At 44.1% G+C, this 13,139-nt stretch overlaps 1 protein-coding gene across 1 annotated transcript in view; it reads right to left on the minus strand.

The window, feature by feature from the left end:
* fstl5 (follistatin-like 5) overlaps window positions 1-13,139 on the minus strand; it is a 780,144-nt gene that overhangs the window by 673,366 nt on the left and 93,639 nt on the right. Inside the window, exon 2 of the mRNA XM_078209651.1 lies at window positions 4,936-5,074. Within this exon, the coding sequence (XP_078065777.1) occupies window positions 4,936-5,064 (129 nt within the window). The 5' untranslated portion in view covers window positions 5,065-5,074. The remainder of the gene's footprint in view (window positions 1-4,935; window positions 5,075-13,139) is intronic.

Below are 13,139 nucleotides of genomic sequence, written 5' to 3' on the forward strand. Positions count from 1 at the left end.
AAGGCCTTGGATGGGCAGCCGAGCTTCTCACTTTGTTCGAATGGTAGGACTACTCTGGTGCTTCAGAGATTTGTGATCAGACTCCCTGAACCAGATCCACTTCTGTTTCTTCTTTGCGGTGGATGAGTTCCTTATAAATGTTCCACAGGTGGTGGAAGAATGAAGCTCAGCAAGAAGCTTGATCTGCATTTCTTTGTGTATTTATCTGTAGGTTCCTGTGAACCAATTTTCATGTAGGATTCAATTTATAGGTTTAACTGCAACAGGGGGTAGTAGTAATGTCACTGAACAGGTAATCCAGACTAATACTCTGGGGTCATGAGTTCAAATCCAACCATAACAGCTGGTAGGATTTAAATTCAATTAATAAATCTGGAATAGAAAACTACTTCTGGTAATGGTGACTTTTTGTGGTTCTTGCATTTAATTTGCAACCAGTTTGCACTCTCAATTCAGATAAGACATCAGCAACAGGTCCTCAAATCAATGAACTATTAATCTAAGACCATTCTCCTCTCAGAACTCAGTTTATTAAATAACCAGCCATTTGTGCATGCCTTGAAAAATGTTGCTTCTTGATTGATTTTTTTGGGACGCTTGTACCATATCCCTTTAATTCTACAGCTGTGGCAGTCAGATATAATAATTTATGAATTTTGCCAAAAACCTGGCTCCTCCAACATTTGCGATCTTTTAGTGGGCTTTTTAAGGGTAGGCGGTGACATAATGGGATTATCACTGGACCAAAGATTCAGCATAATGAACTGAGTACTTGGGTTCAAATCCCACCACTGCAGATGGTGAAATTTGGGAGGCGATTCTCCGACTTCGCAGGGCAGAATGTGCCGATCCCAGAGAACTGAGTGCAGGCTTAAAAACTGGCTTTATGCCCAACAGTTTACAATCCTCCCAGTCCCTTTCTATTGGCACAAACCGGATCGTGCCAAGAAAGGACACAAGGTCAATCAGCATATTTATAGCATCTAAATATACACACCCTGTTCGACTCCCAATGCATGGAATCTCCGCCTACGGTGTGGTGTGGGAATGGCAGGAATCACTACTGGTCTCCAATAGCGGCGACCTGGCACAATGGTTATGATGGGGGGGCTTGGAGGCAATAGCCACTAGACATGCTGGCAGTGACCATCAGGCTCCCTGGCAGTGGCCACTAGTTGGGTACTGCCAATGTGCCAGGGCAGTGCTAAGCAGGTAGGGCTTATTGGGGGGGGGGGGGAAGAGAGAAGAATGATGAGGGGGCAAATAGGGGGAGTGTCAGGAGTCCAGCAGGGGGAGCCATTGGAATAATGGTGACCTGTGCCAGGGTGGGGGAACATGCTGTCAATGAGGGGGGTCCTGATGTCCATGGGGGCGCGGACGGAGGGAAAATCTCTCCTGCCCCAGTACTGGCACGAAACTCCCAACTCTCCAAAAAACTGACCTGAGTGTGGGAAGATTGCCGTGTGGAGCGTGCCTGAGACACTAGCATGAATCACTTAATTATTCTCACCATTATTACACTTAATTTTTTGGGAGAATTCCGCCCTTGAATTCAATAAAAATGAAGACCATGAAACCATGTTGATTGCCATAAAAACCCATCTGGTTCACGAATATCCTTTCGGAAAGGAGATCTTCAATTCTTATCTGCATGAGAGTCCAGGCCTGGTTGACACTTAAATGCCCTCTGAAATGGCCAGTCAGCTGAAGGACAATTAGAGATGGGCAATAATTGTTGGCCCAGCCAATGATGCCCACATGCCATGAATAATTAAAAAATATTGGTTAAGTTTTTTTTGTTGCACATCTTCATAATAAGACTGACACTTTTTTGTAGTTTGCATCCTTTTTTAATGGGATTTGTACATGGATATGTTGAATCTATTTTCAAAAACCAAAGGCAAGTATGTCATTTACAAAGTAATAGTACTTGACAAAAAAAAACAATGCCATCAGGGTTTATGCGAAGAATAGCTTATTTGTGGTACCACAATATATTTAGCAGTAAAGTAATGTAATTGTATGGATGTCCCACAAGTTCTGGCATCAGCACGCTGAGTGGGCCACTAGAACATAGAACATTATAGCGCAGTACAGGCCCTTTGGCCCTCGATGTTGCGCCAACGTGTGAAACCAATCTAAAGCCCATCTAACCTACACTATTCCAATATCATCCATACGTTGATCCAATGACCATTTAAATGCCCTTAATGTTGGCGAGTCCACGACTGTTGCAGACAGGGCATTCCACGCCCTTACTACTGAGTGAAGAACCTACCTCTGACATCTGTCCTATATCTATCACCCCTCAATTTAAAGCTATGTACCCTCGTGCTAGCTATCACCATCCGAGGAAAAAGGCTCTCACTGTCCACCCTATCTAATCCTCTGATCATCTTGTATGCCTCTATTAAGTCACCTCTTAACCTTCTTCTCTCTAACGAAAACAACCTCAAGTCCCTCAGCCTTTCCTCATAAGACCTTCCCACCATACCAGGCAACATCCTGGTAAATCTCCTCTGCAACCTTTCCAATGCTTCCACATCCTTCCTATAATGCGGCGACCAGAACTGTATGCAATACTCCAAGTGCGGCCGCACCAGAGTTTTGTACAGCTGCAACATAACCTCATGGCTCCGAAACTCAATCCCTCTACCAATAAAAGCTAACACACCATACACCTTCTTAACAATCCTATCAACCTGGGTACCAACTTTCAGGGATCTATGCACATGGACACCGAGATCTCTCTGCTCATCCACACTACCAAGTATCTTACCATTAGCCCAGTACTCTGTATTCCTGTTACTGCTTCCAAAGTGAATCACCTCACACGTATCCGCATTAAACTCCATTTGCCACTTCTCAGCCCAGCTCTGCAATTTATCTATGTCCCTCTGTAACCTGCAACAACCTTCCGCACTGTCCACAACTCCACCAACTTTAGTGTCATCCGCAAATGTACGAACCCATCCTTCTATGTCTTCATCCAGGTCATTTATAAAAATAACAGCAGTGGCCCCAAAACAGATCCTTGCGGTACACCACTAGTAACTGAACTCCAGGATGAACATTTCCCATCAACCACCACCATGTCTTCTTACAGCTAGCCAATTTCTGATCCAAACCGCTAAATCACCCTCAATCCCATGCCTCCGTATTTTCTGCAATAGCTTACCGTGGGGAACCTTATCAAACGCTTTACTGAAATCCAAATACACCACATCGACTGCTTTACCCTCATCCATCTCTTTGGTCACCTTCTCAAACAACTCAATGAGGTTTGTGAGGCATGACCTATCCTTCACAAAACCGTGTTGACTATCTCTAATCAAATTATTCCTTTCCAGATGATTATAAATCCTATCTCTTATAATCCTTTCCAAAACTTTGCCCGCAACAGAAGGAAGGCTCACCGGTCTATAATTACCAGGGTTGTCTCTACTTCCCTTCTTGAACAAGGGGACAACATTTGCTATCCTCCAGTCTTCTGGCACTGTTCCTGTAGACAATGACGACATAAAGATCCAAGCCAAAGGCTCTGCAATCTCCTCCCTAGCCTCCCAGAGAATCCTAGGATAAATCCCATCCAGCCCAGGGGACTTATCTATTTTCACACTTTCCAGAATTGCTAACACCTCCTCATTAACCTCAATCCCGTCTAGTCTAATAGCCTGTATCTCAGTATTCTCCTCGGCAACATTGTCTTTTTCCTGTGTGAATTTTTCCCGGCTCGGGTCACTGTCTGTGTGGAGTTTGCACATTCTCCTCGTGTCTGCGTGGGTTTCCTCCGGGTGCTCCGGTTTCCTCCCACAGTCCAAAGATGTGCGGGTTAGGTTGATTGGCCAGGTTAAAAATTGCCCCTTAGAATTCTAAAATGCGTAGGTTAGAGGGATTAGCAGGGAAATATGTGTGGGAGTAGGGCCTGGGTGGGATTGTGGTCGGTGCAGACTCGATGGGCCGAATGGCCTCCTTCTGCACTGTAGGGTTTCTATGATTTCTATGAATACTGACGAAAAATATTCATTTAGTGCCTCTCCTATCTCTTCAGGCTCCACGCACAACTTCCCACTACTGTCCTTGACTGGCCCTAATCTTACCCTAGTCATTCTTTTATCCCTGACATACCTATAGAAAGCTTTAGGGTTTTCCTTGATCCTACCTGCCAAAGACTTCTCATGTCCCCTCCTGGCTCTTCTTAACTCTCTCCTTAGGTCCTTCCTGGCTAACTTGTAACTCTCAAGCGCCCTAACTGAGCCTTCACGTCTCACCTTTACATAAGTCTCCTTCTTCCTCTTCACAAGAAATTCAACTTCTTTAGTAAACCACGGTTCCCTCGCTCGTCCACTTCCTCCCTGCCTGACAGGCACATACTTATCAAGGGCACGCAGTAGCTGTTCCTTGAACAAGCTCCACATTTCAATTGTGCCCATCCCCTACACGACGCACAAGCCGATCTGTCAGAGGGGAGATTGGCGCATGCGCACTGGCCTCTCCCCATCGCTGGCCTCCTGATGGCTTTCCTGACAACACCCACCCCCCCCCCCAGTCTCCTAATGATATGGAAATCAGCCTTGCACTGATTTCTGGCGTGAGGCTGATTATGTTGAAAAAATTGAACTGGGAAAGTCATGATCGGCTGGACTCTGGTTGCAAATCTTACTACAGGCCACCTGCTGATATTTTCCGGCCCAATGCGTTACTCAGTAAGCCAGGAAAATTGCACCCAAGATTTCACAACCACTGCAAAGATGAATGTTAATCTAGTAGCCTATTGTACAATCGTGTAATTTCACCACAGTGCCACTTGCACTAAATTTTATTTGCTGCAAGACTCAAACAATATTGTCAATTTAGGATTCATGTTATTCTGGTATTTAACACATAACTTGGTCAAGAAATTATGCATTTGGGAAAAGTAAAAACAGTTAATACCTTATGTCGCAATCGCACCGATGGTGGATAGTGTTTCGCAGCATATCCTTCTCTGGTCGGCCATCCCTCTGTGCTCAGCAAAAAAATACTAAGCAATAAAAGTAATGACCAGCACTCTGATGTCATCATTGACCTGTGCCTGAAAGAAAATAATAATAAATATGAACCAGTCATTTATCACAGTTGTACAAGTCAGCTGTGAAGTGACTATCCATCTAATGAATAAATCATAGAATCATACAGCACAGAAGAGGCCCTTCGGCCCAACGAGTCTGCACTGAAACTACAAACAGCTGAACTCCCACCTAATCCAGCACGTGGCCCATACCCCTGAATGCGATGGTGTGCCAAGTGTTCATCCAGATACTTTTTAAAGAATGTGAGGCAATCCGCTCTACCACCCTCCCAGGCAGCGCATTCCAGACCATCTTCACCCTCTGTTTTTCCTCATGTCGCCCCCTAAATCTCCTTCTTGAACTTATGTCCCCTTACATAGAACATAGAACAGTACAGCACAGAACAGGCCCTTCGGCCCACGATGTTGTGCCGAGCTTTATCTGAAACCAAGATCAAGCTATCCCACTCCCTATCATCCTGGTGTGCTCCATGTGCCTATCCAATAACCGCTTAAATGTTCCTAAAGTGTCTGACTCCACTATCACTGCAGGCAGTCCATTCCACACCCCAGTAGAGGGATACAAACGATTGGTCTAGTTGGACCAAGGAGCGGCACAGGCTTGGAGGGCCGAAGGGGCTGTTTCCTGTGCTGTACTGTTCTTTGTTCTTTGTTCAACCACTCTCTGCGTAAAGAACCTACCTCTGATATCCTTCATAGAACATAGACTGACCCTTCAACAATGGGGGACAGCTGCTCCTCATCAACTCTGTCCATGTCCCTCAACTTTGAACGTCTTGATCAGGTTGCCCCTCAGTCTTCCCTGCTCCAATGAAAACAACCCAATCCTACCCAACCTCTCCTCATAACTTAAATGTTCCATTCCAGGCAATCCAGTGCTATCACATCTTTCCTATAATGTGGCAACCAGAACTGCACACAATACTTCAGCTGTGGCCTCACCAAAGTTCCATACAACTCCAACGTGATTTCCCTGCTTCGATTGATAAATGGCAAGTGTCCCATATGTCTTTTTCACCACCCTACTAACATGCACTTCTGCCTTCAGAGATCTGTGGAATAAAGCAAGTAAGTTATTCTGGACATTCATAAAGCTCTAGTAAGGTCACAACTAGAGAACTGCACCCAGTTCTGGTCAGCACACTTTATTTAGGATGTATGAGGATCCTTGGGAGGGTGGAAGAGGGGATTAAGCAGACTGGTTCCAGGGTTGAGGAATTTTAGTGACAAGGCTGAGAAGTTGGGACTGTTAACCTTGGAACATAAGAGGCTGAAGGTAGATTTAATAGAGGTATACAAGATTTTCACAGGTTTCGGGAAGGTAGACGAAGAAAAACTTATGGCTGAAAAACTAGGTGGCAAGATTTTAGACAACAGATAGGGGACGGAATCTAAGGAAGATCTTTTTACACAGCGAGTGGTAATTGTCTGGTACCATAAGGCAGTGGAAGTTGAGATGATGAATGATTTCTTAGAAATTGAATGGGCACTTGAGAGAAACAAACTTATTAGGCCAAGAGGATAGATTGGGAAGAGTCCATCTTGACATGGTGGAGGAACTTGTGCACTTCGACAATTCCTTGAATTATGCTGCTGGGAGCTCCTGGTAGCGACTGTGACAAAGTCAGGGAGGAAATGCCAGACAAAGTGCAGTCCAAAAAGTCCTCAACCACAGAAAAGACAAAGGAAAGTTATGCTTCTCACTAGTGACATGATGGTCCCAGTCATCTTGTATTACCAAAATTTGACCATTAACCCGTCAAGATCACGTGGGCAATGACAGTGCCCCAAGGTTCCCACATTAAACATTAAAGTCATGTGTAGGTTTTGGATTCATTTGCCAAGTCCTGCAGCAATGGAGAATTGATGACAGGTTCACAGTGTGAAACTGGGAGTCCCTAGTCAAGAATCCATAGAATCCCTGCAGTGCAGGAGGAGGCCATAGAGTCCGCACCATATTTCCAAAAGAGCATCTTATCCAGGCCCGCCTCACCCGATCCCTGTAATCCTGCATATTGATCAGGGCCAATCCACCTAACCTGCACAGTTTTGCACTGTGGGAGGAAACTGGAGCACCTGGAGGAAATCCATGCAGACACGGGGAGAACTTGCAAACTCCACACAGTCACCCAAGGCCAGAATCAAACCTGGATCCCTGGCACTGTGAGACAGCAGTGTGAGCTACTGTACCACTACACATAGGCATGAAGATGGTTGGACAGCCATGATTGGATGCATTTGCATCTGAGCAGTTCTCTTCAAGATACTCTCTGTACTAGTTGGGAGCGAGCTAGTAAAGGTGCCCCAAAAATAGTCCATTCCACCTTTTCCTGGCTGGGGAAACCACACCCTGCGGGATCACCATCTTCATGATCAAAGAAAGAAACTCTAAATTCTGCAACTTGGAATTTTAGAGCACTCATGGATGACCTCAAGACTGACTGTCTAGAATGAAGAACTGTAATCACAATGTGAGTTAAGACAACTCCAAATTGACATCGCTGCCCTGCATGAGACCCATCTTCTTGAGACGTGACTGCTGAAGGAACAAGCGAGGGAAAAACCATCTATTGGAAAGGAAAAGGTGGAAGCGACCCTCATGTCCATGGAGTTGATTTGCCATGTCAAATAGGCAAATCTGAGATGCACTGCCAGAACTCCCCAATTGCATAAATGAAAGGCTCATGACACTTCAACAGATAAGCTGTAATCAATATGCCAGCATAATCAATGCGTATGCCCTGACCCTTCTCGGATTTGGATGTTCAGGAAAAGTTCTAATCTGACATTGCTCAAGTCCTCACTGCCATCTCAAAAGTCATCCTTCGAGGCTCTTTGATGCCAGGGTTGACCGTGACTCTGAAGTCGAAAGAGAAACCACTGGGAAAAGCAGGATGGAAAAAGACAATACAAATAATGTCCCTCCGCTGACAAAGTCTGCTCAGAATACCCTCATTATAACAACAACTACTCTCCATCAGAAGGACAAATACAAAGCTACATGGAGGCATCCTACATCAAAGCACTGGCACCTCCTGGATTTAGGTCATCGTAAGAGTCAAAGAGTGAAGCAATGTATATATCACTAAATCCATGTGCAGGACTGATGCCTGCTGGACAGATCATTGACTTCTTCTATTGGTGATCAATGTCCACCTAGCACCAAAACATTGTAAGGCCCAAAAATCCAAAAGGAGAAAGATCAATGTCTTAGCTCCCTAAGCATAGGCCTCCATAGATATACATGATCTACATTATGCAGAAGAATGCAGTGTTGTTATTCACTCTGCACTAGATTTGCTGGCCACTCTTGATTTCTTCAATTCTGCATGCAAAAGACTTGCCCTGCCCTTGAATGTTGCCAAAGCAAAATCCATATCAACACAGCCTTCATAGAATCCCTACAGTGCAGGAGGCTGCCATTTGGCCCATCGAGTCTGCACCAACCACAATCCACCCAGGTCCTATATCTATCACCCCACATATTCACCTCACTAATCCCTCTAACCTACGCATCCCGGGACACTAAGGGGCTAAATTGCATGGCCAATGCATCTAACCCGCATATCTTTGGACTGTGGGAGGAAACCGGAGGAAACCCACGCAGACAGACACAGGGAGAGCATACAAACTCCACACAGACAGTGACCCAAGCCGGGAATTGAACCCAGGTCCTTGGAGCTGAGAGGCAGCAGTCCTAACCACTGTGCTGCCCCATGGCAGCACGGTGGCCTGTGACTTGGTCAGCCAGACATTTTATCTCCCAAACACATTAAAGGAGAGACTCTGAAAAATATTGAGAACTTTCCACACCTTGCTCGCCACTTCTCTCAAATGCCACCCCTAATAAGGGGATTCAACACCAGATCAGCTGTGCCAGCTCAGCCTTCTATAGACTTCAAAGTGTATTTGACAGCAAAGACCTCTGCAAGTCAACAAAAGTCCTAGTGTACAGAGCAGTTGTCACCACTTTTGTACTGCAATTAGACCTGGACTGTGTATCAACGACACACACAAACACAAGAGGAATTCCAACAGCAATGCCTCCGTTGCATCCGCCAGATTTAAGAGGACCAAACAAATGCCATGGCCATATTGAATCCAACTCTACAAGTATTCAGGCAAAACTCTTGCAAAATCAATTACAACGGACTGGACACGGTCAGGATGGCTGAAAGGCATCTCCCCGCCAGGTCCCGTTTTCTCAACTCTCAAGTGGCTACCACTTCCAGGGAGGACAAAGAAAATGCATTAAAGACACTCTGAAGTTCTCCTTGAAGCATGGCAGCATTGACATTAATGACAGAAAAACATGCTACCAATTATTTATTTTGGTGACAACTTTGATGAAGTTGCATCATGTTTTGGTTCAAAACACCTTAATAATAATGCAGATCAACGGCAGAGAAGGAGCGAACAGGAAGAAAGCCCTGTACTTCAGATCTCAGTACCTTGAGATGTCCTGTCCCGTGTACCCAAAGATCTGTGGTTTGAGAATCAGCCTGTCCAATGGCATGAAGACTCCTAGCAGAAAGTCACAACTCTGAATGGACATCATCCTCAAATTGGTAATGAGAGTGGGACAATGGGACCTCAATGAGAGTGGGTGGCACGGTGGCACAGTGGTTAGCACTGCTGCTTCACAGCTCCAGGGACCTGGGTTCGATTCCCGGCTTGGGTCACTGTCTGTGTGGAGTTTGCACATTCTCCTCGTGTCTGCGTGGGTTTCCTCCGGGTGCTCCGGTTTCCTCCCACAGTCCAAAGATGTGCGGGTTAGGTTGATTGGCCATGCTAAAATTGCCCCTTAGTGTCTTGAGATGGGTAGGTTAGAGGGATTAGTGGGTAAATATGTAGGGATATGGGGGTAGGGCCTGGGTGGGATTGTGGTCGGTGTAGACTTGATGGGCCGAATGGCCTCTTTCTACACTGTAGGGTTTCTATGATTTCTAATGAGACTGGTTGGATTGCTCTAGAGATCAGGTACATAGGATCAATGAGTTAAATGGCCTCTTTCTCTGCCATAATAATTCTATTACTCAATGACCCTATAATACATCAGCAACAATCTAACTCAAGTAGGTGACATAAAAGTCATTAATAACTGTGTGGTTCAATTCTCATCACATCAGGATAACAATTAACCAGCGATTCTGTATCAGTCCTTTATATTTTTACTCTATTAAACACTTAAAATTATCTGTCCATTATTCCAAATTAATATAACAATTGGACTGAGTTAATCTCCCATTTGCATATTTTATTCAACAGCAGGGATTGGGAATATATATGTTTATGTAATCCCACAGGACCAGCAGCTGAAGAGAAAGTGCAGGAAATGCACAACAGAACAGTTAGAATTGGTGTGGAGAAAAGAATCGGTGTGCAAAACATCAGAATGCAAATAAAAGCACAACTTCAAAAGGGTATTTGAAGTTATGTCAGATGCCTATTTATTGACTATAGCTCAGCCTTCAACACGATTATTCTCATCTCCAAACTCCGTGGCCTGGGCTTCGGCACCTCTCTCTGCGACTGGATCCTGAGCTTCCTAACTCACAGACCACAATCAGTAAGGATCGGCAACAACACCTCCTCCACAATCATCCTCAACACTGGTGCCCCAAAAGGCTGTGTTCTCAGCGCCCGACTATACAGCTTATACACCTATGACTGTGGGTTAAATTCCCCTCCAATTCGATTTTCAAGTTTGTTGACGACACCACCGTAGTGGGTCAGATTTCAAACAATGATGAGACCGAGGAATGAGAAAGAGAATCTGGTGAACTGGTGCAGCAACAATAATCTCTCCCTCAATGTCAACAAAATGAAGGAAATAGTCATCAACTTCAGGAAGCATAAAGGAGAACATGCCGCTGTCTACATCAACAGGGACAAAGTAGAAAGGGTCAAGAGCTTCAAGTTTTTAGGCGTCCAGATCACCAACAGCCTATCCTGGTCCCCCCATGCCAACACTATAGTTAAGAAAGCCCAAAGCTTCTACTTTCTCAGAAGACTGAGGAAATTTGGCATGTCAGCTACAACTCTCACCAACTTTTACAGATGCACCATAGAAAGCATTCTTTCTGGTTGTATCACAGCTTGGTATGGCTCCTGCTCTGCCCAAGACCGCAAGGAACTACAAAAGGTCGTGAACGTAGCCCAATCCATCACGCAAACCAGCCTCTGACTGTCTACACTTCCCGCTGCCTTAGCAAAGCAGCCAGCATAATCAAAGACTCCACACACCCTGGACATTCTCTCTCCCATCTTTTTCCATTAGGAAAAAGATACAAAAGTCTGAAGTCACGTACCAACCGACTCAAGAACAGTTTCTTCCTTGCTGCTGTCAGACTTTTGAATGGACTTACCTTGCATTAAGTTGATCTTTCTCTACACCCTAGCTATGGCTGTAACACTACATTCTGCACTCTATGAACGGTATGTTTTGTCTGTATAGCGCAAGCAACAACTTTTCACTATGCTAATACATGTGACAATAATAAATCAAATATCAAATCAAAATTTCAACCATTTCTCATACAGCTGTTCTAAATGTTCAGACCCATGGTTTACTGGGGTTGTAATTTAAGAAAATCAAAAATTCAATGGCTCAACACTGAACAAATATTACAGTACTAATGCCCATAGTCAAATGAATAAATATCTTGTGTCACAAGTAGGCTTACATTAACACTGCAATGAAGTTACTGTAAAAAAAACCCCAGTCACTACACTGTCTGGGCATACTGAAGGAGAATTTAGCATGGCCAATGCATCTAACCAGCACGTCTTTCAAACTGTGGGAAGAAACCAGAGCACCCAGAAGAAACCTATGCAAACACAGGGAGAACGTGCAGACTCTGCACAGTGACCCAAGCCGGAACGGAACTTGGGTCCCTGGTGCTATGAGACAGCAGTGCGAATACTAAGCCACCTTGCTGATGTAGAATTGAGCCAAAATGATTCTTATGCTATTCCTTCACACTGCAAATCTGGTTTGGAAACCAGACAGATTCTACAATGGACAGGCAATATATTCCACTAGATTATCGCTAGTGGGGTGAAGGCAAGTATTTTCCCATGAATATTAGCTCAAATCCATATCAGAACATTCCAAAGAATGATCCTGAACCTTTGGGCTTCTGGTTATTTTATTATTTACAGCCACATGGGAGATAATCTGGTGGAGTGGATTGCCTGCCCATTGTACATTACTGTTTAGGGTGGTAATGTGGAATAAAAAATGATGAATATTCACTTCCCAATCTTTGGAAGGAAACAGTAGAAATATATCTTTCCATGGATACAAAGAGAGTTTTTTTACTTCATGTTTATCATCATTACTATGACATTACAAGAAAATTTACCTTTTGACTCTCCCCTCATTCTTAAGAAACAGTAATTTACAAAGGGTTAAAATGAAATGTTTACATGTAATAATTTCTAAGAAAGAGAAAATCAGTTTCAATATTCAACAGGTGACAAACTCCATGAAATGTCAAGGGTAACTTGTATGCAGCACAAATATTTATAGATCTAATAAGTCACAACTGGATATAAAAATTGCATGTCAAATATGATCATCAACAACAGCTTGGATTTAAAGAGTACCTTTAAAGAGTTATTAAACAAAATCTGACACTGAACCACAGAAGTTTCCATCATTCATAGCTCTTAAATAATAAACAAGTTGGCAAGAAAACAACTCAGTAGTAGATTGGGATAGTGGAATCAATTTTCAAACTTGCAGCCGAGGTAATAGTCATTACAATGCTGGAAGAGGCGCCTCATCTACCCCACCAAGTCCATTCCAGCTATCTGTACAGGAATCTCATCAGTCCCATTCCCCCACCTGATGCCATAATCCTGCAAGTTTATTTCCTTTAAATGCCAATTCCAGTTTGCTTTTCACATCATTAATCATCTCCACTTCCACCATATTTGTAGGCTCTGAGTCATTACCACTTGCTGCTTTAAAAAAAAATTATTTCCCACTTCTCTGTAGCAATTGCTCTCTTGACCCCTAGCCCCTGCGTGATCAGCGAATCAGGACAGCATTTCTTCATCT

Source organism: Mustelus asterias, chromosome 1 (assembly GCF_964213995.1).
Source record: "Mustelus asterias chromosome 1, sMusAst1.hap1.1, whole genome shotgun sequence".
Lineage (NCBI taxonomy): Eukaryota > Metazoa > Chordata > Chondrichthyes > Carcharhiniformes > Triakidae > Mustelus > Mustelus asterias.